Below are 23,140 nucleotides of genomic sequence, written 5' to 3'. Positions count from 1 at the left end.
GAAACGTGGGCACCCCAAACCAATCCCCCATTCCATTCCTGGATCAGAGTGGGAGGGGATCCCGGGGCAGGGGCCACCTCTGCTCAGCATCCACTTGTCTACGGCAGGAAAGTACATCATGTGGGGCAGCATGAAGAGGCTCAGACTGGGCACCATGAACGCACAGAGGGCGCTCCCTGCCCCTAGCTGACCCACCTTCCCGTGGTCCCTCAGCTATGGCTCCCACAGGGACCGTGGTGCTGTGCGTGCTCCCACGCACCCACCACCTGAGGATGAAGACTTTGCCTGCCCTGTGGGGCTGGGAAGGGGGTCCCAGGGAAACCCTGTTGGCATCAGGACCCTGGCTGGTTTCCTCCTCTTCGAGCTGGGGCCACTATGCCAGCCAAGAACTGTAGGCTCTAGGCAGAGCCCCTAGACTCTCACTCAAGGACAAAGGAGGAAACCCGCCGGATGGCGGCAGACATGACCGGACAGAGCCCGTGTGCTGGAGGAGGACTCGGGCTGTGTCACCTTCCCTCATTCTCCATCCGCCTCACAGGCCCTCAGGCTGATGTGTTCTTTAGGGATTATCAGATAAGAAGGTGGATGCACTGGCGGAGGGCTGTAGACTCCATGTGCACACCCAGTGTGTGTGGGGGGGGGGGAGGGGCTGGGGGGGGCCCCACAGTGACTGGGGACCCTGAGGGGTGGTGTGCGGCCAGCAGCATTAAGCCTCTGCAGAAAATGCCAGAGGGACAGGTTTGTACTTGGCCACTGGCTCCTTAATTCTGTGAGTAAACACTTGCTTCATTACCGGATTTTTTCAAAGCGTGATGACAATGACTTTCTAAAGAACCTTTCAAAAGCATTCCACGAACATTATGGAGATAACAGTGGATTTCTAAACAGTATTAAAACTTCACCCATCGTTGCCCCCCCCCCCCCCCCGCCTACCCCACTGCCCACAAATCCAGTGGAATTCCCTTACTGACATCCTTGCAGCCACATCATTTTGCGTGGTAGTTAAAAGTTTAGCCATGATGCTGGGCTCTGCCGCCCTCTTTTCTCACTCCCAGGATGTCGAGTGTGTTTGCACCAACCCCCACCATCTTCCCCGTCTTCATGGTTCAGCAGCACATTCGGCTGCTTGTAACCCTGATGTCTTTCTTTACCCACTCACCTCTCTGCGACTAGGTGTTTCAGTGGCTTCCCGATTTTGTTCGGGTTGTCAGAATTCTTTTCGAATTATTTTTTTCCCCCGAATATGAAAATCCTATGCCTTCTTTGTGCAAAACTGGAACATGCAGACACGGATAAAGGGCAGACAATGGCGCCCGCACCTGACACTCGAGGGGACACGCCCCGTTTGCACGTCTCCCCTGGGACGGGTCCTATCACACCCAGGCATCTGTGTGTACACCCTGGCATACCTTGGAGATACTGCAGCTTCAGTTCCAGAACACCCCAATAAAGCAAATATCACAGTAAAGCAAGTCAAGTGAATTTTTTGGTTTCCCAGTGCACAAAGAAGTTATGTTTACACTATCCTGCAGTGTAAGTATGCAATGACAGTGTTTTAAAAAAACAAGTTATGTGCCTTTAATTAAAATACTTTACTGCTGGGGTGTCTGGGTGGCTCAGCTGATTAAGTAATGGACTCTTGATTTTGGCTCAGGTCATGATCTCATGGTTTGTGAGATCGAGCCCCACATAGGCCTGACAGCATAGAGCCTGCTTGGGATTCTCTTTCCTTTCTCTCTGCCCTTCCCCCACTCATGTTCTCTCTCTCTCTCTCTCTCTCTCTCTCTCTCTCTCTCTCTCTCTTTCTCTCTCTCTCTCTCCCCCTTTCTCTCAAAATAAATAAATAAACTTTAAAAATACTTTATTGGGGTGCCTGGGTGGCTCAGTCAGTTAAGCATCCAACTCTGGGTTTCAGCTCAGGTCATGATCTCACAGTTTATGAGTTTGAGCCCTGCATCAGGCTCTGCGCTGAGACTGGAGTGCCTGCTTGGGATTCTCTCTCTCCCTCTCTCTGCCTCTCCCCTGCTCATGTTCTCTCTCAAAGTGAATAAATTAAAAAACAAAACAAAACAAAACAAAACAAAACAAAACAGTTGGGTGCCTGAGGAGCTCAGTTGTTAAGCATCTGACTTTGGCTCAGGTCATGATCTTACAGTTCATGAGTTGGAGCCCCGGGTGAGCCCCACTTCTCTCTCTCTGCCCCTTGTTCACTTGCACCCTCTCTCTCTCTTTCTCAAAAAAAAAGAGTTAAAAAAATTATTTCTAAAAATGCTAATCATCTGAACTTTGAGTTGTGATCATTAATCAAACGTCACATAACAAATAATGAAAAAATATGAACAATTCCAAGAATTACCAGAATGTGACACAGAGACACAAAGTGAGCAAATGCTGTTGGAACAATGGTACTGATATTCTTGCTCAACACGGGGTTGCCACAAACCTTCAATTTGTAAAAAAAACGCAACACAATAAAGCAAAGTGCAATAGAATGAGGTGTGCCTGTCTATCTCGAAATGTTTGGTGCTTTATCCTGTTCTTTCCACAGAACAGTACCATCATGAGTGTCACTCATGCCTTTAAAATTCCTTCAAAAATCCCAGCTCACCATGTGTGGAACTTTCCGCATGGGGGACTGAGGATGCTTTCATCCTCAGTTATAAAACCCCCCTACTGTCGAACATTCAAGTTCTTTCCAGTTGATTTCGAAAGTTCTGAACACCTGCCTTTGAGGAACACATCACTGTTTGTTCATTTGTCACCTCCCTACGATTTCCTGCGGGGGGATGAGCAGTGCATGTTGCTGCCCCTTTCACCACACCCTGACCAGCAATGGGTTTTAGTTTTTTGTTGTTTTTTTAATATTCAAAATAGATTTGGTGTTAAGTGTATTTTGTTCTATTCAAATTCTTTGAAATTTGTACTCATGGCACAAATTCTATCTTACCACTAGACGTTTTATAGGTTGTTGGGAAATTTGTTTCTGGACCTGGAGGTAATACAGAGATTTCAACTCAACTGAAAATTCCAAGTAGACTTAATGGAAGTTTAAGGATGACTGTAACCATGTATAAACAATGACAATTACCCAATACTATGGGTTAGCAGAAAGATCACAGGCTAAGAATTAGGAGGTATAGGTTCTAAACCCTGAGCATCTTCACAGACTTGGACAAATAGGTTCACTATTTGTATGTACTGTGCAATGATCACCACAGTAAGGCTGGTTCACAGCCAACGCCATACATAAAAATACGGCGCACTGCATGAATCTGCGTGTCATTCTTGTGCAGAGGCCATGCTAAGCTCTCTATGGTTCCAATTTTAGTATATGTGCTGCCACAGTAAACATGGGTTTTAATTCTTCATGGCTTCTGACCAGTATAGCAGGTCTATTTAACCCTAATGGCAGGCCTGGTCAAATCTGAGTGAGGTTCACACTTCAGGGAAGGTGTGCTATTTCTCTACCTTTGGCTAGGCTTTTAAAAAAAAAAGATCAAGAAGGAAAACCGTTTGAAAGCCCTTAGACTCTTACCTTCTTGGTATCCCATGCTTGCTTGGGAAGATTCTTATCTGTCTCCGATGTGGTTTCCTCCATTCCTGGGACTGTTAATAGTAAGACTGGGGTGGGGTGGGAAGAGAAAGAAAATCAGAACCTTTTCACTTTGAAGCTATGTGGCACCAAAGTGGGGAGCTTCCCTGACATACACAGGGTCATAACCATGACACAAGTGTAACTGCCCCAACAGTAACTTCTGGGGACTGCACTAGAGTACAAAAAAGGGTTTCATTCAAAACAAAACAAAAAACACTTAAAAAACAAAAAACAAGCCAGAGACCCTGTGATTCAAAAAGAAATGAAAACGGGAGCTCTGGAGCTGAGGACATGTATCGATTCTGCCTCCCATGGCAGGTCCTGGAGGCCTCAGGTTGCAGAGAACAGCAGAGAATTTCTCCCGGCCTCCTCACCCTACCTGCCTCTTTGTGGTCACCTGCATCCATGCTGCTCAATATGAGCCGGGGCTGGCTGGTCTACTCATGGTAGCTGTGGCCTCATGAATTAGTTGCAATGCCAGCCAGCCCCAGAGGAGGAGTGGAGGGCAGGGAAGGTCTGAAGGACTGGATGGGCATCATTTAAGGCCCTGGAACCAGCTGTGCCTGAAGGCCCCTTTCTTAGGACCTTTTGGTTAAGGTGAGATTAAACACTTTCTTTATGAGACCCAGTTTCTTTACACCTATTGGAGGTTCAGTCTTTCACTTTCAATAGAGCCACACTGAACACAGCCAGATGGGTCAACTCCTCCTTCTTAAAAACCAGAGAGACTGAACTGTGGGGGGGATGGGAGGGAAGCCAGGCTAACCACCTCCCCCCCCCCCGCCCCCATCACTTCTTGGGTCCCTCGTGGAGAAACAGGGGCAGGTAACATGTCTCCCCTCTCCCCAGGCCAAGGACAACTGGACTCTGAGCTGCCAAGGGCCTCCTGGGTTGCAGCTCCTTTCCATGGTCACAGAGTCCCAAGAGATGACACTTGCCCTGGAGAGCCTACCCTGAAAGTCCCATTTTCCTGGGGAACCCACCAAGGAGACAGCCCCTTCAAGAACAGCTCCCAACATTGGGAACAGGAGTGAAACACCAGATGCCCTGTTCTCTTCACCCCCGGACATTTGGAATCCTCACTTTTATTATAGAGACAGTTCCTTCTGCAATCTCACCTTTGCTGTCTGATGAACAGGGATCCCAGGAAGATGGCATGCGGAGACCCCCCCCCCCCCGCCACCTACCAAGGGGCGAAATTCTGGTTGATAATCCTTACTCTATAGCAGAAGCTCCCTGGTATGTTTACATGTTCACACAGTGCAAGGCTACTCCAAAATGGGTGTTTGGACCTTAACTGTATGTGATCAATTCTCTGGTTTCAGTGCCTCTGGGCAGATCAAGCCTGCTGGGGTTTCCTGAGGCCGGCCACACAGCACTGTCCTTCTCTTTAGGTGATGGTGCCCCAGTTTTTCAGATGGCATGCACCGTCCTAGAAGGTCCTGGGGACACTGTCCCAGTGCCCAGCTCTCCCTGAGGAGAGACCAGGGGCCTAGGCACCGATCTGCCCCAGGGGTGTATGCATGGCTCGGTCAGAGAGGAGCCTGGGGAAGAGGTGGGAAAGCAGCAGCCCCTTTCCCACCCACAGTAGGCAGAATGGGCACATTCTGTGTGAATCAAGAGGGTTCTGAGCAGCAAATCCAGGAAGTGTGAAGCCCTGGATAGAGCTGCACCTAAAGCCGAACCTCTCTAGCTCCGGACTGCTTGGTCATGAGCTGATAAATGCCTCCTTCTGCTTGGCTTGCTGCCCACTACAACTGACAGAACGTGGAAGGCCCCCATCTGTGGGGCTATGGCCTGAATCCATGAGTGTTTGCAGAGGCTGTTTTCTCTGCCTAGAAAACTCCTGGGTACTCTTTAAAACCCAAATCAAGCAGCACCATCTCTACAAGTTTCCACACCCCTCCCCTTGTCCCAAAGCACCCACTGACTCCCCCTTTGCAGGTCTCTCCATCTTTGAGCTTGTGACCTCTGGGAGCACAGGGGCCACCCACTGGACTCGCCTGACCCAAGGAACGATGCCCGTCAATACCTCTTTTCTGGTGTGCATCCTGGGACCCGCCCGTAAAGGGCTCTGGTTGGGTGGGTGTCATTGTGCTCTGGTGCAGGGCAGAGTCAGAATTGGTCCTGAGGAGAGGAGAGAGACAGTGAGCCTTGGCCCCAAGGCGGACGATGGGACAGTCCTGGCTCCACTCTATCCAGGACATGATCAATGGGACAGGGTGGGAATAGTGGGTCATTTTTGTGAGCTGTTGCACCTGCATAAAACCCTAAGGACATTGTTCTCAAAAGAACCACAGGAGTGACCGTTACTTTGATCTGCAAAGCCGTTGAAGACAAAAGCTGCAGCAGAGATGTCCCTCCGTTCCTAACCAGCTCCTCCCTACCCCCATCCCCTCTGTAGGCTTCTCAGCTTTGGGGAAAGGATAGTGCCTTCCTGCTGATACTCTCTAGAGAAGGGGCCCAACGGTCCCACAGTGGCCCAGTCTTGGGGGTACAAGTCCCCAGGCCATCACTGGGTCGCCTTCTGGTGACAAAGACCAACGGGCAACCCTGCCCCCGAGGATAATCAGTTACAAACCAGGTGTAATAGGCAGGAAGGGGAGGCAGTGATATGAGGCTCAGAGAATGACCCAGAAAGAATGCAGCCTCTGGGGAGGGGAGGTGGCATGAGGGAATATTTGAGGGGCAAGGTCTTGGTTCAACCAGCCCAAAGGCTGCCAGGAGCCCTGCCTTCTGCACTGGGGACAGAGTAACTCAATGTGCTTCCAGCTGCCAGCTGCAGGTGCCTGCAGAGAAAGTCCCAGAAGACCGCCTCAGGCACCCAGGAAAATGTGGGCACCCACGGGGAGCTGAGCAGATGAGCAAAGGTGGATCCAGCCACATGGCTGGCACTCTGGGGATGAAAGTAAGAGCAGCATGAATCCAAAAGGGACATGCCAGCCGCTGAGAGTGACATGGAGGAAACGATTCAAGGAGAAGAGCAGGCTATAAAGGACTAGGCTGGCTGAGTCTCTGACCCTGGGGCCAGCCCAACAGTGAGAGGCTGGTCTGGATCCTGGCTCCCCTACCGGCTGTGTGTCCCTGAGCAAGTATTCTGACCTCTCTGTGCTCAGTTTCTCTATACTGAAAATGCAGAGAATAAAAGCTCACCTACTCCACAGAGCTCTGTGTGTTTTATGTTACTTAATGAATATGATGGTTGAAATATGGCCCGATATATAATACATGCTTGGTAGGAATTTAATTACGTTATTGAATTACACATTACATTATATATCGTATTTCACACTTTTTTTTTTTTAACAGTTTGCTTACTTTGGTCTTTGTTTAATGAAATCATTCATATATATTTATATATATATCTGTATATATCTACATATATATAGATATATATATCACAAAATCTACCATTTTAACCATTTTTAAGTATACACTTCTCTGGTATAATTGTATTCAGACTGGTGTGCACCTATCACCCATTATTTATTATAGGTATTAACTATGGTATTATTATTCTAGACCTCTGCAGATGAGGACATTATTTTTTTTTCCTCTTTCAGGTACATTTATGTGTATTCCTAATCTTCTGGTAATAAATATAGAATACTTTTATAATCACACTTTCAATGACTGTTCAACAATGTGGGAAACCACTCAATATAGTATTAAATGGAAAAAGGCAAGTTACAACACTGAATATCTAATGTAATCTCAACTCTGTCTATGAAAGAAAAAAAAAAAAAGTCATGGAAGGAGGAAAAAAAATTCCTGGAAGACTCCAAAGCTATGACCTTGGTGTTACAGGGATAGAGCTGATTTCTAGAAACTTCTGGATACTTCTTAGTTTTGTCATCTTAAAGTGACTGCATATTGGTTTTCCAAGCACAAGCATGATGTAAGTTTGTTTTTGTTTCCAACAAGAGGGCTGAGGGCCGGCTCTGGGTCACTGACCTTCTCCAGCTGGTGTCCGCGGGCGGCGAGAGGTACACGGTGCCGTATGGGCAGCTGTCCGCTTGAGTGTGAGTTAAGGGGACAGCGCTGTTGGCTCAGGCCCCACCCAGAGCCCCAGGAACCTCGTGGCCAGGCTGCTGGGAGCCTGTGAACAGCTGGGGCCGCAGGGCGGGGGCCTTTCCTGCCTGGCTGCGAGCAGCCCCCGGGGTTCAGCCCTATCCACCTAGCACTCAGCACTCACCCCCTGCAAGCACACGTGCAGGCTGCACCCTTTCCAAGAGGGGCCTCGGCTGTGAAACTGGGGCCCATGGGGGGCAGTGGGGAGTCTGGTTCAGTTGACCTGGGTCTTGACTCTTAATTCTAGGCTGACAGGGCGGCTCCCGGGGCCTGAGGGCTCTGTCTGAGGCCCAGCTGGTCAGGCTGCCCCAGCCACGGAAATGAGAACCGGGAAAGAACAGGCTTCTCTGTTCTAGAATGCTGGGGGTCCCGAGAGCAGCCACTCAGGTTCCAGTGATGGTCGGGGGCGGGGGGCCTGGCTGGCCAAGCACCAAGGGGCGGCCAAGTCTTAGGGGGTGGGGGAGAAACTCCTGACGATCTCTGCTTGGCCAAGGTGCAGAGGCGAATTCTCTGTCTTCAGATGGAGCCTCCCTTGGATGGGTCTGGGTCTGGCTCAGACCCCCCTCAGCCCCACTGCCTGGGCTGGGCTGCCTTCCACATGGCCCCAACATGTGGACACCCTGCTCACAGCCTTTCTGGGTTCCACTGCCCAGACAGACGTCCAACACAGTGTGGTCCGACCTCACGTTACCCGATCCTCGCCTCACGCTGCGTGCTCCAGCGGCCTGTGTCCCCGTTCCCTGTGTGCCCCCCAGCCACAGGCTCTTCAGGCAGCCACACTGCCTGCCTCCTCCAGGGTGGCCCTGCAACCTGGTGCTGCCTGGGAGGGCTGGGACAGCCCTTACTCCATCTCCAGAGCTGGCAGCTCAGTCAGCTAGACTCAGGGTCCTGCAGTCATCCCCCACTCCCGTCCTCTGGGTAAAAGATATCTGCCGTCCATGTTTGTCCACTGACAAGGGCCGGCGATGTGGGGAGCCGAGCCGGCCACGCTCTCGGTATACTCTGTCCACCAGCCCGTGGTGCCGGGTGGTTCGGCTGGTGTCCAGGCCCGAGGACTGGAAGGGTGTCTGGGCGAGGGGAGGGGTAGGGGAGAAGGAGACCAGAAAAGAGAGAGAAACCCAAACAGTTATCAGCTGTGGCCTAAGATCCAACCCAGCTCTGCCCCCAGGATCTGACCTCAGGGCCCCCCGCTCCTGAGACACCCTTTGTCACCACTCTGCAGCCCAGACGGGCTTCCTCCTGCAGCCAGGGCCCCCAGCCTTTAGCACTGCCAGGGTAGGGGCGAGCTGGGGATCCTGGGTGCCGGGTGGCAGGCGTGCAGTGCGGCCGGCATGCACGGGCCAGGCAGAGCAGCACAAGCTCGGGGCCCGGTGCCGGCTGGGGTGCCAGGGGTGCAGACGGCCCAAGCGCCCCCCAGCCTCGCCAGGTGCAGACAGGCCTCCGCCTTCTCTCTCTGGGCCCGGCTGGCCTCCTCTCCCCACCTACGTCATCCCCGGAGGGGCCTGCCAAGAGACAGCCCCCAGGGCTTCCAGCCGAGGACGTCAAGGGGCCCACCTGGCCAAGTGCTGGCTCCCCAGAGGCTCCTTATTGAGCCCTGGCCGGTTTTGATTGAGATAAGCCCCCACTCGCCCTCCCCCAGCACCTCATCCCTTTACCACTGGAGCCAAGTGCAAGCACTTTCCGGAGCCCTGGCCCACGGCTTGGTGGAAGGGGCTTCCTTCCAGCACCTGGGGCTGGCACGAGGCCCCCGGCCAGACCCTGCTCTCTCTCCCAGCTCCATGCCCCTGGGGCCCCTGGGAGCCTGCTCCCTGCCTTCCCTGGTGCCATGGGGCTCCTCACCACCTGACTGGGGCAAGACTGGCAATCTTAGCCAGCTCCGGAGGCAGCCGGTCCCCCCACCCGGCCATCTGGCCCTTGAGCCCTTCTGTCTTCTCTGGGCAGCCAGGCAAAAGCAATTTCCTTCCGGAAGACTGCCACTGGCTGGAATCACTGCTCTTCCCTACCCATCCAAATGCCTGAGCCAGTGTTCAGGGCTGACTGCTCTCCCTGGAGTCTGGGGCCCCCTGTCTTTCTCTGACCCAGAAAGGACCCTGCCAGCTTGGGTCTTTTTACACTTTTTGCCGCCAAAGGGCCTTGGGCCTGAGAGACTTCAGTGGCCGAAGGAAGGTGGGAACCTTGCCATCCAGGCACAAACAACAGAGGGCAGGGGCTGTTCATCTCCTCCCAGAGACGCCTAGAAGGCCAGAGGGGAAACCAAGACAGCTGAAGCAGAGCCAGAGGCAGAGAGAAGCTCGGGCCCGGCCACAGCCCAGCTCACCAGGCTGCACCTAGGATCCACACACACGTTAAGTGTGCATGTGTCACAGGAACGAACCATGCAGCATTGATGCCCATGCTCGGATCCCCCAGGCGGGGGTCTCTCGACGCAACCACACGCACTTCCCCATACGGGGCAGGGGGAGGTGCAGAGTGGATCCACTTCTGTTTGGCGGACAGGACACATCCCGCCAGGCCACTGGGGGACCACGCAGTGATACCCAGCACCCGCGCACGTGCCAGGGACGCCGAGGCCTCAGCCCAGGGGCTCATTTACCAGAGAGACAGGAGCCGCTGCCAGGGCCTCCCCCAGATATCCGCTGGGCTGAAAATGCAAAGAACCGAGACTTTGAGACACTCCTGCCTCATCCGGCCCCCCAGTGGGATGCCCGCCAGGCCCCAGTATACCCTTGGCCCGAGGGGGCTCTATGCCAGCCCTAGGCAGGGCCGTACTGGGGGGCTGCCCAGAGAGATGCTCTCCTTGAGGGAGAAGGGGATGGGGGAAACAGAGGAAGAGGAGAGGCGGGAAGAGGGGAGAAAACTCGAACTAGGAAGGGCCTTGACAAAGAGGTCAGGCTCCTGGAGCACGTTCAGGATCAGCGCAATGGCTCCACGTGTCTGCTCCAGCGAGGAGGCCATCTGAGGAGGGTCATGCTCCGAGGTGCCCAGGGGAGGCAGAGCTGAGCCAGGTGGACCCAACCTGAGTCCAGGTGCCCTGCTGCACTCCAGCAGCGTTGTGGGAGGAGTAGGAGCTGGGGAGTGACTCGGGTGGGTGGGGGACTGAGCTCCATGAGGGACGAGTCTGGCTACACCTGGCCTGTCAACACATGGACAGACGTGGCTGTTTCTGAGGCCCTGTCCCAGCAAAGGGGCGGGTGTGTGGCCGTCTGATGGACCTGTCCCTACAGAGCCCAGACAAGCTGGGGATGGCCACGGCTCTTGGCCCTGCTCCCAGGCCCACCTTGCCCCTGCTTCCACCTGCAGACCAGGGTCAGGGCAGAGCTTGGGGTAAGAAGCCAGCCCTGAGCCCAGGCAATGGGCCTTATCTCTCATTATTTATGATAAGGACGTGCACAGCGGCTGTGTGGCCTCCGGGAGCCGCGTTGTGTGCGCCTCTGCCAAGAAACGTTCGCAGACAAGTGGGGTCAGGCCACAGGGCCTCCTTCTGAGAATTGCTGGGCTTGCGGATTAGTGAGGCAGGATGGAGCCAAGCCCCAGAGGCCCCGAGCGGTTCCCGATGCCGCACAGCCGGCCAACAGGTGTAGCGGCTGCCGAAACACTCTCGGCCAGACCACAGCCTTGCTGTGGGCTCTGCTGACAGGGGACAGGCAAGGGCCAGGCCATCTCGGGGACAGGAAAAGAGTAGGTGGGGGCAGGGTGAGGCGGGCTGCGGCAATTATTTGGTGACCCCAGCTATCCACTGCGGCCGACACACATGCTTTCTTGCTCTGTGACCAGGGTGGGGCCCAGATGTGACACGTACCAGGTGGGAGGCTGTGTGGGGGCGTGGGGGCTCACCTGGAAGGGCAGATCCACGGTGCCACTCCCGATCTGGTTCACGTTAGGCAGGGACCCGCCGTAGTACTGGCCACGGCTTGGGCCCAGCTGCAGGTACTGAGACTTCTGGAGCTGGAGCTGCAAAAGAAGCCCGCAGCTACAGTGGGGGGTGGAAGCCCACCCGTGCAAATCATGAAGAGTGCCACCCCAGGGGCCCAGAAAGGAACCGAGCGGTGGGCCAACGGCAGCAGTCGCAGAGGGTGCGGGACCCTTTGACTCGGATACTCAAAGGAGCCAGGTGTCTCTCCACCCAAAATGGCAGAATCAGCAACCCAGGATGCCCCAGGCAGCTCTCCCTAGGTAGGGCAGTGTGCCCTGTGGGCGGGGGGCTGCCTCCATGAACTTGGGGAACCTTGCTGGTTCACTCTCACGATTTGTGAATGAGCAAGAGAGTATCGGGCAGATCTGGAGCCTACAGCCTGTGGAGGAGGCCCCTCACCCACCCAGGGGAGCCATTTCTCATCACAGCCAAAGGCTGCATTCCCGGGGCGCGGGCCAGAGGCTGCGAATTGACACCCGGACACAGGAGAAACTGTCTTTCCAATGGCCTGAATCAGAGGGGCCGTCTCAGAAGCACAGCCCTGGCTTTCAAAGCGCAGGATGTGTGATCCCTCCGGCAGCACACACAGGGCAGGCAGGTCTGCCAGACCCCGCCTGAGTTCTAAGGGGTCCTGCCCAAGCCCCCAGGCTCCATCTGCCTGTCTCGTGGGCCTCGCCGGAGCTGGGGCCAGTGGAGGGCCTTCATCTGGGATGGCCCAATGCCTGCACGGGCCTCTACCCGTCACTCACGTGGGGATCTGTCCCACTGGGCCACACCTCAGAACCAGCAGCCCAGCCCCCTGGCCGGCCGTGGCTGCCTCGGAGTGAGGCTGGGACCTGGCCTCGTCTCCCTTGAACAGCCGATTCCACTTTCCTGGGAATAACAGCAGATGCCCCTGACATGGTCAGTGCCACTCATGGCCCCCAGGACTGAAGGCTGAAGGTCCACGACGCCTGTCACGCCGGCTCTGAGAGACAGACGTCATGTCCGAGGGGTGGTGGCTGGGCATGCAGGGAGGGTGGGCGTCTGCTCCGGCCCCGGCTGGGGCGGTTGCTAGGGTCGACACTGTGTACACAACAAGGCCGGCTCACGTTCCTTCACAAACAGCTCCTGGCAGCGCTCCGTGAGCTGGCTGCCCGCGCCGCCCCGCTCTCCCACGCCGGCCCCTGCTTCCTGGGGGGCCTGGGATACTGGAGAGGGAAGCGAGGCTCAGGAACTGGCCGCCCGCCCAGCAGAGCACCTCACCCAGGTAAACAGCTGTTTCCTGCAAGCTGTGGTGGGGTCAGAAGGGAGAATGACCTTGTTCCATCCTTCGCGGGTGGTTCTTGGGGTCTGCGGGGCCCAGCCCAGGGTCTGTCTCCAATGGCTGGAGACACTCACCGTGAATACCCTGCTGTGTCCCTCTCACCCCACAGTCATGCAAGATGAAACAGGCCAGCCCCCAGCCAGGGGGAGAGGGAGACTAAATACAGGGGGCCCCCACTCCCGCCTAGGCACAAGTCATCTCAGACCCAAGACACTCCACATGCTTCCTTGTGTCTGAGCCTTATGGCAGAAGCCTGCACTGCACCCACCTCTCAAGAACCATGTGGCCCCCTTCTTGGCCTTGGTTTCCCCCTCCCTCGTTGTCCAAGAGTGTGTAGGAATGCATGGCATGTGACACAGAAGTGCTTACACTACATGCATTTTTGTCACAGGCTGAGCTGCCAGCTCTGGGACCCTAGCATCCTGTCCAAGCACTCCACAAAGCTGCCATGTTCCAGGCCTCTAGAGAGCCTGGCGTTGGGGATGACCTACAGGACTGGGAACTGACAGGATGCTCTTGACTCACACGCTGCTGCAACACCAGCCCTTCCAGGCCCCACCTCTGAGTCTTTCTTTCCAGCAGTGGCCTCCCCACCCAACTCCCCTTTGCTATAGGACTGTCAGGCTTTGGAGTACAGCCTCTGGGTTTGGAGTAGAAGCTGTGTGGGGCCCTGCTCTTCCTTTGGGGGACCTTGTGCCTGTCCTTGGTTGCATATTGGCTATGTAGAAAAGACCTAGAGAAGTCTGACCTTTGTCCCCAGCTCCTGGGAGGCGGAAGCCCTCTGAACATCCTGCCTGGCAGGACTATCTTTGTTTGCCTGGGGTCTTGGGCCACACTGGGTGGTCTATGCCGACAGTGTGATGTAGGATCTGGCGCCATGTGGAATCAGCTCGCCCTCTGCGAGGACTAGACGTGGAGGTCACCCATGTGGCAGTCAGCCAGGTCCCTGTGAGTCCAGTAAAAACCCTGGACACCGAGGCTCAGGGGAGCACCCGTGGCTGGCAGTACACCATGCGTGTTGTTCACACTTTGGTGCTGGGAAAAGTACAAGCTGGCCACACGACCCCACAGAGAGGGGACGACTGGAAGTTCCATGCATGGAACGCTCCTGGATACCACCCCAGACACCCCTTCCCTCTGCTGACTGTAATCTGTGTCCTTTCACTCGTAATAAACCGTAACTGTGAGTGTTAACAGCTTCCGGTGAATCCTGAGTCCATCCTCCCAGTTGACCTGAGTGTGGTCTTGGGGACCCCCTCACTTTGCAAGAGCTGCCTGCCCTCCTGTGCCTGGCCAGGAACTCCAAGGAGCAGAGTACTGAGGTGCAAAGATGCCAGCCTAGGGCTCTGCCCCAAGGACCTGCTGCCTCAGAGGGTGCAAAGGAAGGAAAAACAGCAGAGTGAAACCATCAGGCATGAGCTGCTGAATGTTAAAGCTCATGCCTCTTCCTGTTGCCAAGCCAGTCTCTCATGCGTCCTTCCACACAGCAGCCCTCACTCTGTGCCCCCACAACGGCACTTGCCCCCGACCTTGCCAAAAGAGCTCTATAAACCCAGCATCCAAGCCAGGGCCTGTCGCTCAGCAGCACCTGCTCATGGAACACACAAGTGTACGAACATGTTAGGGAATCAATGAATACCACTGTTCCTGCTCTCAGGGGCTGCCTTTCACAAGCCAGGGGACAGCCCATCTGGAGGCACATAGGGCTTTTCAGAAGGCCAACACAACTCCCCAAACTATTAGAGGCTCAAGGTCAAAATAGGGCTTGGATGCCTTCTTCTCCCCCTACCTCATCCTCATGGCTGTTGGAAAAGGGCAGTGCAGACAGTGAACTGAGGCCCAGACAAGGCTGTCATATGCTGGAGGCCACCTGCTACAATAGGAGACCTGCATCTCCCAGGGTTCCTCCCTGCTTATGGCCTGTGGGTCAGATAGCCCAGGGTTTGAGTCCAGGCTCCTCGATTATGAGTGGACCCCATTCCAGATATAGAGAGCCTGGGCTGAGGGTGTGTGGGTACCCCATTACCCATGCTTTTGCCATAACCTGACCTCTGCTCTCCCCATTCCTTGGTCCCAAAGCACCCTGAGTTTGTACACCCCCAGGGCCTTGGCCTGTGATGGCCTCCCTTCCATGCCCATCCCACAGGGCCTCCCTGACACCCCACTCAAGGAGCAGTCCCCCCTCCCCCCACCCCAGTCACTATCACATCAGCCTCTGGTTGTTTTTTTTTTTTTTTTTTTTTTAATTTTTTTTTTTCAACGTTTATTTATTTTTGGGACAGAGAGAGACAGAGCATGAACGGGGGAGGGGCAGAGAGAGAGGGAGACACAGAATCGGAAACAGGCTCCAGGCTCTGAGCCGTCAGCACAGAGCCCGACGCGGGGCTCGAACTCACGGACCGCGAGATCGTGACCTGGCTGAAGTCGGACGCTTAACCGACTGCGCCACCCAGGCGCCCCAGCCTCTGGTTTTTTAAGTTTATTTTGAGAGAGACAGAGTGCAAGTGAGGGTATGTGGGGAGGGAGGGGGGAGAGAGGGAGAGAGAGAGACAGAGAGAGAATCGCAAGCAGGCTCCATGATGCCAGCACAGAGCCCAACATGGAGCTTGAACCCACGGAACCATGAGATCATGATGTAAGCCGAAATCAAGAATCGGACACTTAATTGAGCCACCCAGGTGCCCCTGTTTTTGTTGTTTTTAATAAAGTTTTCATTGTAGAAGTTTTAGATTTACAGAAAACCTGCAAAGATGGTACACAGTTCCCCAACATCCCTCACCCAGCTTTCCCTAAAAGCCATCCTCCTGCCTTACTGGGGCAAAATTAAGAAAGTGACAGTGGGGCAGCACCCCTGGATGACCCAGACCCCACTCATGTAAAGCCTCCCAATTTGTCTAATAGTGTTTGCTGTATTGGAAATGCCCTTGACCCTGTCCACCAACTCCCTCTGGTCTCCACCAGACAGCAGGTACCCAACACTCATGGTCTGCTGGTCACACTGTGTCCAGTGCCAGGCCTCTGTGTAGTCATGCTGGACCTCCAGTAAGTACTGCCACATGTCTGCCTCACCTCCCACCGTCACTGGTCCTTCCAGAACAATATTCCAAGACCAGGCCTCTCAAACCCTCTTGCTCTCAGGTTTCAACCAACTGACCAAGCAGCATCAGGCCCTGGGGTCAGAGGTATCTCAGGGCTGAGGCCAGCAGGGCCACGATGGATGGCCAGGAAGCACAGTGCAGACCTCGGCTACCTTGTGCTCAGCATCTTCCCACTCCAAGCATTTCAGATGGCACCCCAGGGGTCCCTGAGCCCCCCTCATGGGCACAGAGCCCTTCCCAAGTCTCAGCACACTTACTATCACACGAGTCCTACCTTCCGTGTCCCGGGGCTACCATAACAACTGACCACAAACAAGGTGGCTTGAAACAGGGTAGCTTAGAACAATAGGAATTTACCCTCTCACAGTTTAGGGGGTAGAAGTGCAAAGTCAAGGGGTGGGCAGGGTTGGTTTCTTCTTGAGGCTCTAAGGGAGAGTCTGTCCCAGGCCCTGGTGGCTCTGTTGTTCCTGTGCTTGTGGCCACACATTCCTTCAGTCTCTGCCTTTGTCCCCATGTGGCCTCCCCCTGTGTCTGCCTCAAATCTCCCTCTCCTTTCTCTAACATCTGTCACCAGATTCAGGCCCCACCCTAATCAAGAATGATCTCGGGGTGCCTGGGTGACTCATTCGGTTAAGCGTTGGACTCTTGACTTTGGCTCAGGTCATGATCTCATGGTCATGGGATCGAGCCCCACATCTGGCTCTGCCCTGACAGCATAGAGCCTGCTTGGGGTTCTCTCTCTCCCTCTCTGCCCCTCCCCTGCTTGCTTGCATGCCCCCCCAAAAATAAATAAATAAACATTAAAAAAAATGATTTCATTTTGAGCCCCTTAATTGCATCTGCAAAGACCCTCCTACCAATAAGGTCACATTCCCAGGTTCTGGGATAAACACATAGACACACCTTTTGGGGGGACGCAATTCAGCCCTAAGACAAGTCTTCCAAGGGGAGCACCAGCACACTCCACTTTCCGGATGTGAAAAGTGAGGCTTGGCAGGCAACGGGACTGTCCGAGGTCACCCAGCTTGGAGGCGACTGAGGAGGGCACAGACTCTACTCCTGGAACTTAACCCCTGCATGACCCTGCAGACCAGCAGGTGGCTGGCACCACGGAGTGTCAGAGGAAACGTGGCATCGGGGATGAGAGCACACCAGCTCCTCGAAGCTTCCAGTCAGAGCATGAATCGCAAGTCTACACACTGACTCCGTCAAGGTGGGATCCAGCACAAACTTCTCTGTAAAAAGCCCCTTTGGGTCCTGCCTCAGCCCAGGGCCCCTCGTTTCCAGGCAGGGCACCCCCACCTCCTGATACAGCCCGGGCCTGGGACACCTCACTCCACTAGCCCACACAAAGTCCTCTCTCCCCTCTCCCACACTGACACCCATTCCCTGTGCAGAGCCCTATGTAAATGGTGGCTTCTCCAGCCTCTCCCAGCCCCATCTTGCTGATCCTCGGGCACTGCGCACATCCCCCACCTCCATCCATGCCCACACCCCTGCTGGACGCCTCCCCTCATCCCTGGCAGAGTGGAAGCCACAAAGCTGGGGAACGGGGGTGGCCAGGAGCCCTGGGAAGGTGTGCCATGACAAACACAGACACTTCTCCAGGGCAGCCCCCAGGCCTCCAGGGCCCTGCAGACGATGCAGATGCACCCCTACCTGCCAGCCCCTCCCGTCCTCTCTAGATGAAGCTGGCCTTGGCTCCCCCCACCCACCACCCCTCCCAGCAATTGCCATGGCAACAGGCTGGCCTTCTAATGAGATTAAGGGGAGCGGGCATGCTGAAGGCTGAGCTCTGTCCTCCTGCAAAGCCAAGCAGGCTTGGGGGCCATACTGCCGAGGGCCAGGGAAGAGCTGTGTGCTCTGAGCAGACCTTAGTTTCCCCCTCTCACCAAAAAAAGGCCTGCACAGTCTGGCCCTCTGCTCGCCACCAGCCAAGTAAGACGATGCCTCAGGCTGTTTGCAGTGGCACTTCCTCCTCCACTGGGTCAGCCCAACACTACGCACCTCAGCCCCACCTCCACGGGATCACCTCCTCCACAGTTCACTGTCCAAAACCTCCTGATGGAGCACTGCCTGTCTCCTCTCATCAGACCATGGTATCCACATGAGGAACCTGCTGTCTGGATGAACATGTGAGTATACAAACAGCTGGTGGATGCACTCAGAGTCCCAGGCAGGGATGATTTTTCTCCTGCATCCACATGGGGAGTACCTGCCCCCTCTCAGGGAAACTGAGGCCCAAGGGAGAAGGGCCAGCTGCCCAAGTGCGCAGGCAAGGAACCACCCACGCGAGGAAGGTAGCGAGTGAATGCCTTCTCGAGTGCAAGACACTTCGGGGACCAGAGCACAGAGCAAGACCCCAGGAGGTACACACACCTGGCCCAAAGTCCTGCACCTCAAGTCTCCCCTGGTGGAGCCTTCAGAAGGCTGCCAACAGCAGAAAGGCCCCTGAGTGGGCCACCTGTAGGGGATGCTCCCTGAGACGAAAGGACCAGAGTTTTGGCAGGTTCTCCCAGCAGCCATGGTGGCATGCGGACGGAGCCCCCGAGAACCCCTGAAAGGATGTGATTCTGAGTCACGTGGAGCTGCCAGTGGGTTTTCTGGGGTCACGGCTCCCTGACACGTGTGCACACCCCAGTCTGTGTGGCTACGTCCCTCCAGGTTCCTTCCAAGGCCTGACCCCAAGAGGCTCCCCAGTCTCAGCTCAGGCACGAGGCAGTGAATTTGGGGAGGGCAGACAGCCCCTCCCAGGCTCCACTCATCAACCTGGGTCCCAACACTGCACAGATGATTTCAAGTGACGTGTGCTGTGGACACCTCATTGAGGCCACAGAGGATGGACTCCAAACACCCCAGGCAGAGTCACCCCGGGGAAAGAAGAACCAAGGGCCGCTCGCTCCAACCAAGGACTCTCAGCCCCTGCCCTGTGGCCACTGAGAGACCAGCAGTGTGACCACTCATGTCACATGTCCATGGGACACACCATCTCTCCCACGGCTCCCCACGCCTCCCCAGCCCTCTCTGGAAAGGACCGGAAACCTGGGGTTCTGAGGGAGACAGCTGTGCACACACAGGTGCCAAACCAAGAAGGCCCACGACTGCTTTTTCTGTCTTCCGGAACTTTTTTATCGAAGTAAAATTAATATAACGTAAAATAAACCATTTTAACATGTACGATTCAGTGGCACACAGTTGTATGTTATATATGAGGTCATACGCAACCATCACCTCCATCTAGGTCCAGAACACTTCCATCACCCCGAAAGGAGGCTCTATCCCATTGCCTGTCATTCCCTCTCCTCCTCTCCCTCCCCCACCCCGTGGCAACCACCAACCCGCCTTTAGTCTCTATGGATTTGCCTGTTCTGGACATTTCCCATAAATGGAATCACATAACGTGGCTTTTTGTGACTGGCTTCTTTCACTTAACACAACGTTTTTTGTTTTTATTTTGCTTTTTAAAAAATAATCTCATGCCCAACGTGGGGCTCAAACTCATAACCCCAAGATCAAGAGTCACTCACTCCGCTGGCTGAGCCAGCCAGACGCCCTCACTCAGCCCAGTGTTTCTAAGGTTTATCCATGTTGTAGCACGTGTCAGTGCTCCGTTCATTTTTGTGGCCGAGTTATAGTCCATGATACAGATGGACCCCATTCCGTCCACCAGTTCAGCTGTTGAAGGACATTTGGGTCATTTCTGCCCTTTGGTGATTGTTGACTGGTGCTGCTGCGAATTGAACAGGCGAGTACAAGCGTCTATTTGAATCCCTGTATTCAAGTCTCCAGGTATATAGCTAGGAGTGGAGTGCCCGGGTCACATGGTAGTTCTGCATCTATCTCGTTCAGGAACTGCCAGACTTGTCCACTGCACCATTTTACATTCCCACCAGTAGTGGTCAAGACTTCCATTTCTCCACATCCTCACCAACACTTGGTTTCTGCCACCTGATGAGTGTGAGGTGGTCTCTTGTAGTGGTTTTGATTTGCATTTCCCCGATGACTAATGGTGTGGAACTTTGCATGCACTTACTGGCCATCTGTGTATCACCCTTGCAGAAACGTCTATTTGAGTCTTTTGCCCATTTTAAAACCGGGCCGTTGGGGTGCCTGGGTGGCTCAGTCAGTTAAGCATCCGACTCTTGATCTTGGCTCAGGTCATGATCTCAAGACTCATGGGTTCGAGCCCAATGCCAGGCTCTGCGCTGACAGTGTGGAGCCTGCTTGGGATTCTCTCTCTCTCTCTCTCTCTCTCTCTCTCTGCCCCTCCCTCGCTCATGTTCTATCTCTCTTAAAGTAAATAAATAAGCATTAAACAAAACAAAACAAAACAAAACAAAACAAAACAAAACAAAACTAGGCTGTCTTTTTCTTGTTGAGTTCCAAGAGTTCTATATATATCCTGGATATTAATCTCTCATTGGCTACGTGGTTTGCAAATATTTCCTCCCGTTCTGTGGGTTGTCTTGTTACTTTCCTCGTGGTCTTCTGACACACAAACATTTTTAATGTTGACAGAATCCAACTGGTCTATTTTTCTTTTGTGGCTTATACTTTCAGTGTCCTGTCTAAAATCCCATCACCTTATCCAGGTCCGGGACTATTTACACCTATGCTCCCTTCTAGGAGTTTTAGAGATTCAGTTCTTACGTTTAGGTCTTTGGTACGCTGAGAGTTAATTCCCGTGTAAGTCTGCTGCTGCCCCACTCTCACCCACTGCCGGCCGAGAGGGGTCTGCGGCAGCGAGGAGCGCCAGGCTGGCCCCGCGGAAGCGTGCTGGTACGGTGGAGTTGCTCATCAAACGTCTGCTGGGCGCGGGAGGGAATGCTGAATGAATGAGGGAATGAATGAAAGCGTCACAGGCGTGTGGCCGAGCGTGGATTCCAGGCTGAGTCACCCCTGCCCCCGGCCCCCTGGCCGACTGAGACACTCCCCAGCTGCCTCCTCACTCGTTCCCAAAGTGTAAATACAGACCCAGATACACAAACACCGAGTGCGCCTCGGAATGCCTTTAATCAGGCTCTGTTGCCGCTGCCAAATTCCCAACCCTGGCTGAATCAGAGGGTCCTCTGTGAGCACGTCTTGTTTCCCTTGTTGGTGGCGGTTGTTGAGCACAGACGTTCCGGCTGGGATGTGTGAAGGGTCTCTCGGGGCCTGCGCGCAGCACAGCTGGCTCACGGGGGCCTCTTTCCCTGTGAAGGAGACCCCGGCCCTGCCAGCCGGCCGCGAGCCAGACCTGGGTGGGGACCTGCAACCGCTCTGAGACGGGGAGACACGGCTTCACCTCCATTTTGCAAGTGGGGGAACTGAAACACTGAAGGAAACACAACGGGCCTGTCCCGAGGTCACCCAGCGAGAGGAAGGGGCCTCAGTTACAAGCCAGGGTCTTTCTCCCGCAAATCTCAACCTCCCACGGGCGGCCCGCAAGGCCCTCCCCTGCTTTCTGCCCCCGGACCCTTGCACCCAATTCATTCTCTTTTGGAACCTTCCATGGAGCCCCTTCTCATCATTTAGGTTTCAGCTCAAATATCGCTTCCCCCAAGAAGCTCTCCTTGACCCCCGACTTCTAAAATAACCCTCTGTATTAACTCTGACCACCATAACTAAATACCACAGACTGGGCAGCTTAAACAACAGACACTTATTTCTTCCAGTTCTGGAGGCCAGGAGTCCGAGATCAGGGTGCCGTCTCTGTGAGAGCCCTCTTGCTGGCTTGCAGAAGGCCCCCTTCTCCCCTTCTCCCTGTGTCCTCACGCGGCCTTTCCCTGTGGTGCGTGTGGGTGGAGAGAACTCTCTCTTCCGCTTCTCATAAGGACGCCTGTCCTATTAGATCAGGACCCCACACTTATGACCCCAGTTCACCTTAGTCACTTCCTCCTTGCAGACCCCATCTCCACACACAGTCACACTGGAGATGAGGGCTTCTAATAAATGTGAATTTAGGGGACACAATTCAGTCCACAGCACCCTCTCATGGATATGTTGCCTGCCTGTGTCTGTCCGGCGGGCCGGCTTGCCCAGACAGCTGGGGTCCTGCTTGTCAGGTCTCTGTGGGCACCTCAGGGATGAGTGCCTACCTCCAGGAAGTGACCGGGGAGAGCTATTATCTGGAACTGGAAAACTCAGCCTGAGTCCTCTGGGAACACCACCCACAGCCAGTCAGTCCCAGGCAAAGCCCAGGGGCCCCAGGAATGACCCAGCAGGAGCTTCAAGGGTCCCGGGTGGGGGGGCCTGTGGGGAGAAACCTTCTCGGGGCCTGGCCCTGGAGAGCCCAAGAGTCAGTGAGATGAGGGTGACAAGCAGTGTGTGCTCCTCCAGGGCTACAGGGCTACCAAGACACGATGGGTGGAAAGTCGGGGCACCATTTCCAGAATCAGTTGCCCAAATACAAAATAATGCACCTGCTCACCAGGGTCGCGGGCTGGCAGATGGACGACAGTGCTGGACAGCATCTCGGGCGGCTACAAGGGAATGTGACAAAGCAGGAACAGCCCAAGGTGAATCAGCTCAGCCCCTGTACTGGGCTGACCAGTAGCCCCCAAAATTCACACCCACCTGGAACCTCAGAGTGTGATCTTGTTTGGAAATAGTTTTTGCAAATGTAATCAGGTAAGACTCTTGAGATAAGAACACCCTGGATTTAAGGAGGTCCTTAAATCATACTACCAGAGGGGCACCTGGCTGGCTCAGTCGGTAGAGCGTGCGACTCTTGATCTCGGGGTGGTTGAGTTCAAGCCCCACATTGTGTGTGGAGATTAGTTTTTCAAAAAGTCTTGAAAAAAGAAGAGGACACAGAAACAGGGAAAAGGCCACATGAGGATGGAGGCGGAGAGTGGGGTGACACAGCCACAGGCCAAGGAACCCCAAGGACTGCTGCAGCCACCAGAAGCTGGAGAGAGGCCTGGGACAGATTCCCCTCCGGGGTCCCCAGGAGGATCCAACCCTGCCCACGCCTTGATCTTGACTTCTAGACTCCAGAACCGTGAGAGAATAAACTTCTGTCGTTTGAAACTTCCCAGTTTATGGTTCTTTGCTATGGCAGCCCCAGAAAACTAACCCACTGGGGCTCCGGGGGAGGCAGGGCCAATCAGAGCCAAGCCCACGGCAGGTGAGGACCCTGAAAGTAAACAGTTGGGGAGGGCCGACCATGGGGACCC

The 23,140-nt window shown here is 54.7% G+C and overlaps 1 protein-coding gene and 1 non-coding gene across 9 annotated transcripts in view; both read right to left on the bottom strand.

Annotated features, from left to right (window-relative positions):
• CRTC1 (CREB regulated transcription coactivator 1) overlaps positions 1 to 23,140 on the bottom strand; it is a 73,757-nt gene that overhangs the window by 20,390 nt on the left and 30,227 nt on the right. For 5 of the 8 annotated variants that reach the window (XM_030304858.1, XM_030304865.1, XM_030304873.1 and 2 more), the window contains exons 2-7: positions 11,501 to 11,617; positions 10,260 to 10,307; positions 8,596 to 8,733; positions 7,550 to 7,611; positions 5,628 to 5,722; positions 3,536 to 3,621 (exon numbers count right to left, since the gene is read on the bottom strand). In XM_030304858.1, coding sequence (XP_030160718.1) covers positions 3,536 to 3,621; positions 5,628 to 5,722; positions 7,550 to 7,611; positions 8,596 to 8,733; positions 10,260 to 10,307; positions 11,501 to 11,617 — 546 coding nt within the window. The remainder of the gene's footprint in view (positions 1 to 3,535; positions 3,622 to 5,627; positions 5,723 to 7,549; positions 7,612 to 8,595; positions 8,734 to 10,259; positions 10,308 to 11,500; positions 11,618 to 23,140) is intronic. The other 3 variants (XM_030304863.1, XM_030304904.1, XM_030304895.1) reach the window with 1 other exon arrangement.
• On the bottom strand, positions 3,249 to 3,352 carry LOC115509481. The gene has a single exon (XR_003967380.1). It is a non-coding gene; the product is annotated as a U6 spliceosomal RNA (small nuclear RNA).

Source organism: Lynx canadensis, chromosome A2, assembly GCF_007474595.2.
Source record: "Lynx canadensis isolate LIC74 chromosome A2, mLynCan4.pri.v2, whole genome shotgun sequence".
Lineage (NCBI taxonomy): Eukaryota > Metazoa > Chordata > Mammalia > Carnivora > Felidae > Lynx > Lynx canadensis.
The sequence above is the reverse complement of the archived record's forward strand: the minus strand, read 5'-3'. Positions and strand labels throughout refer to the sequence as shown.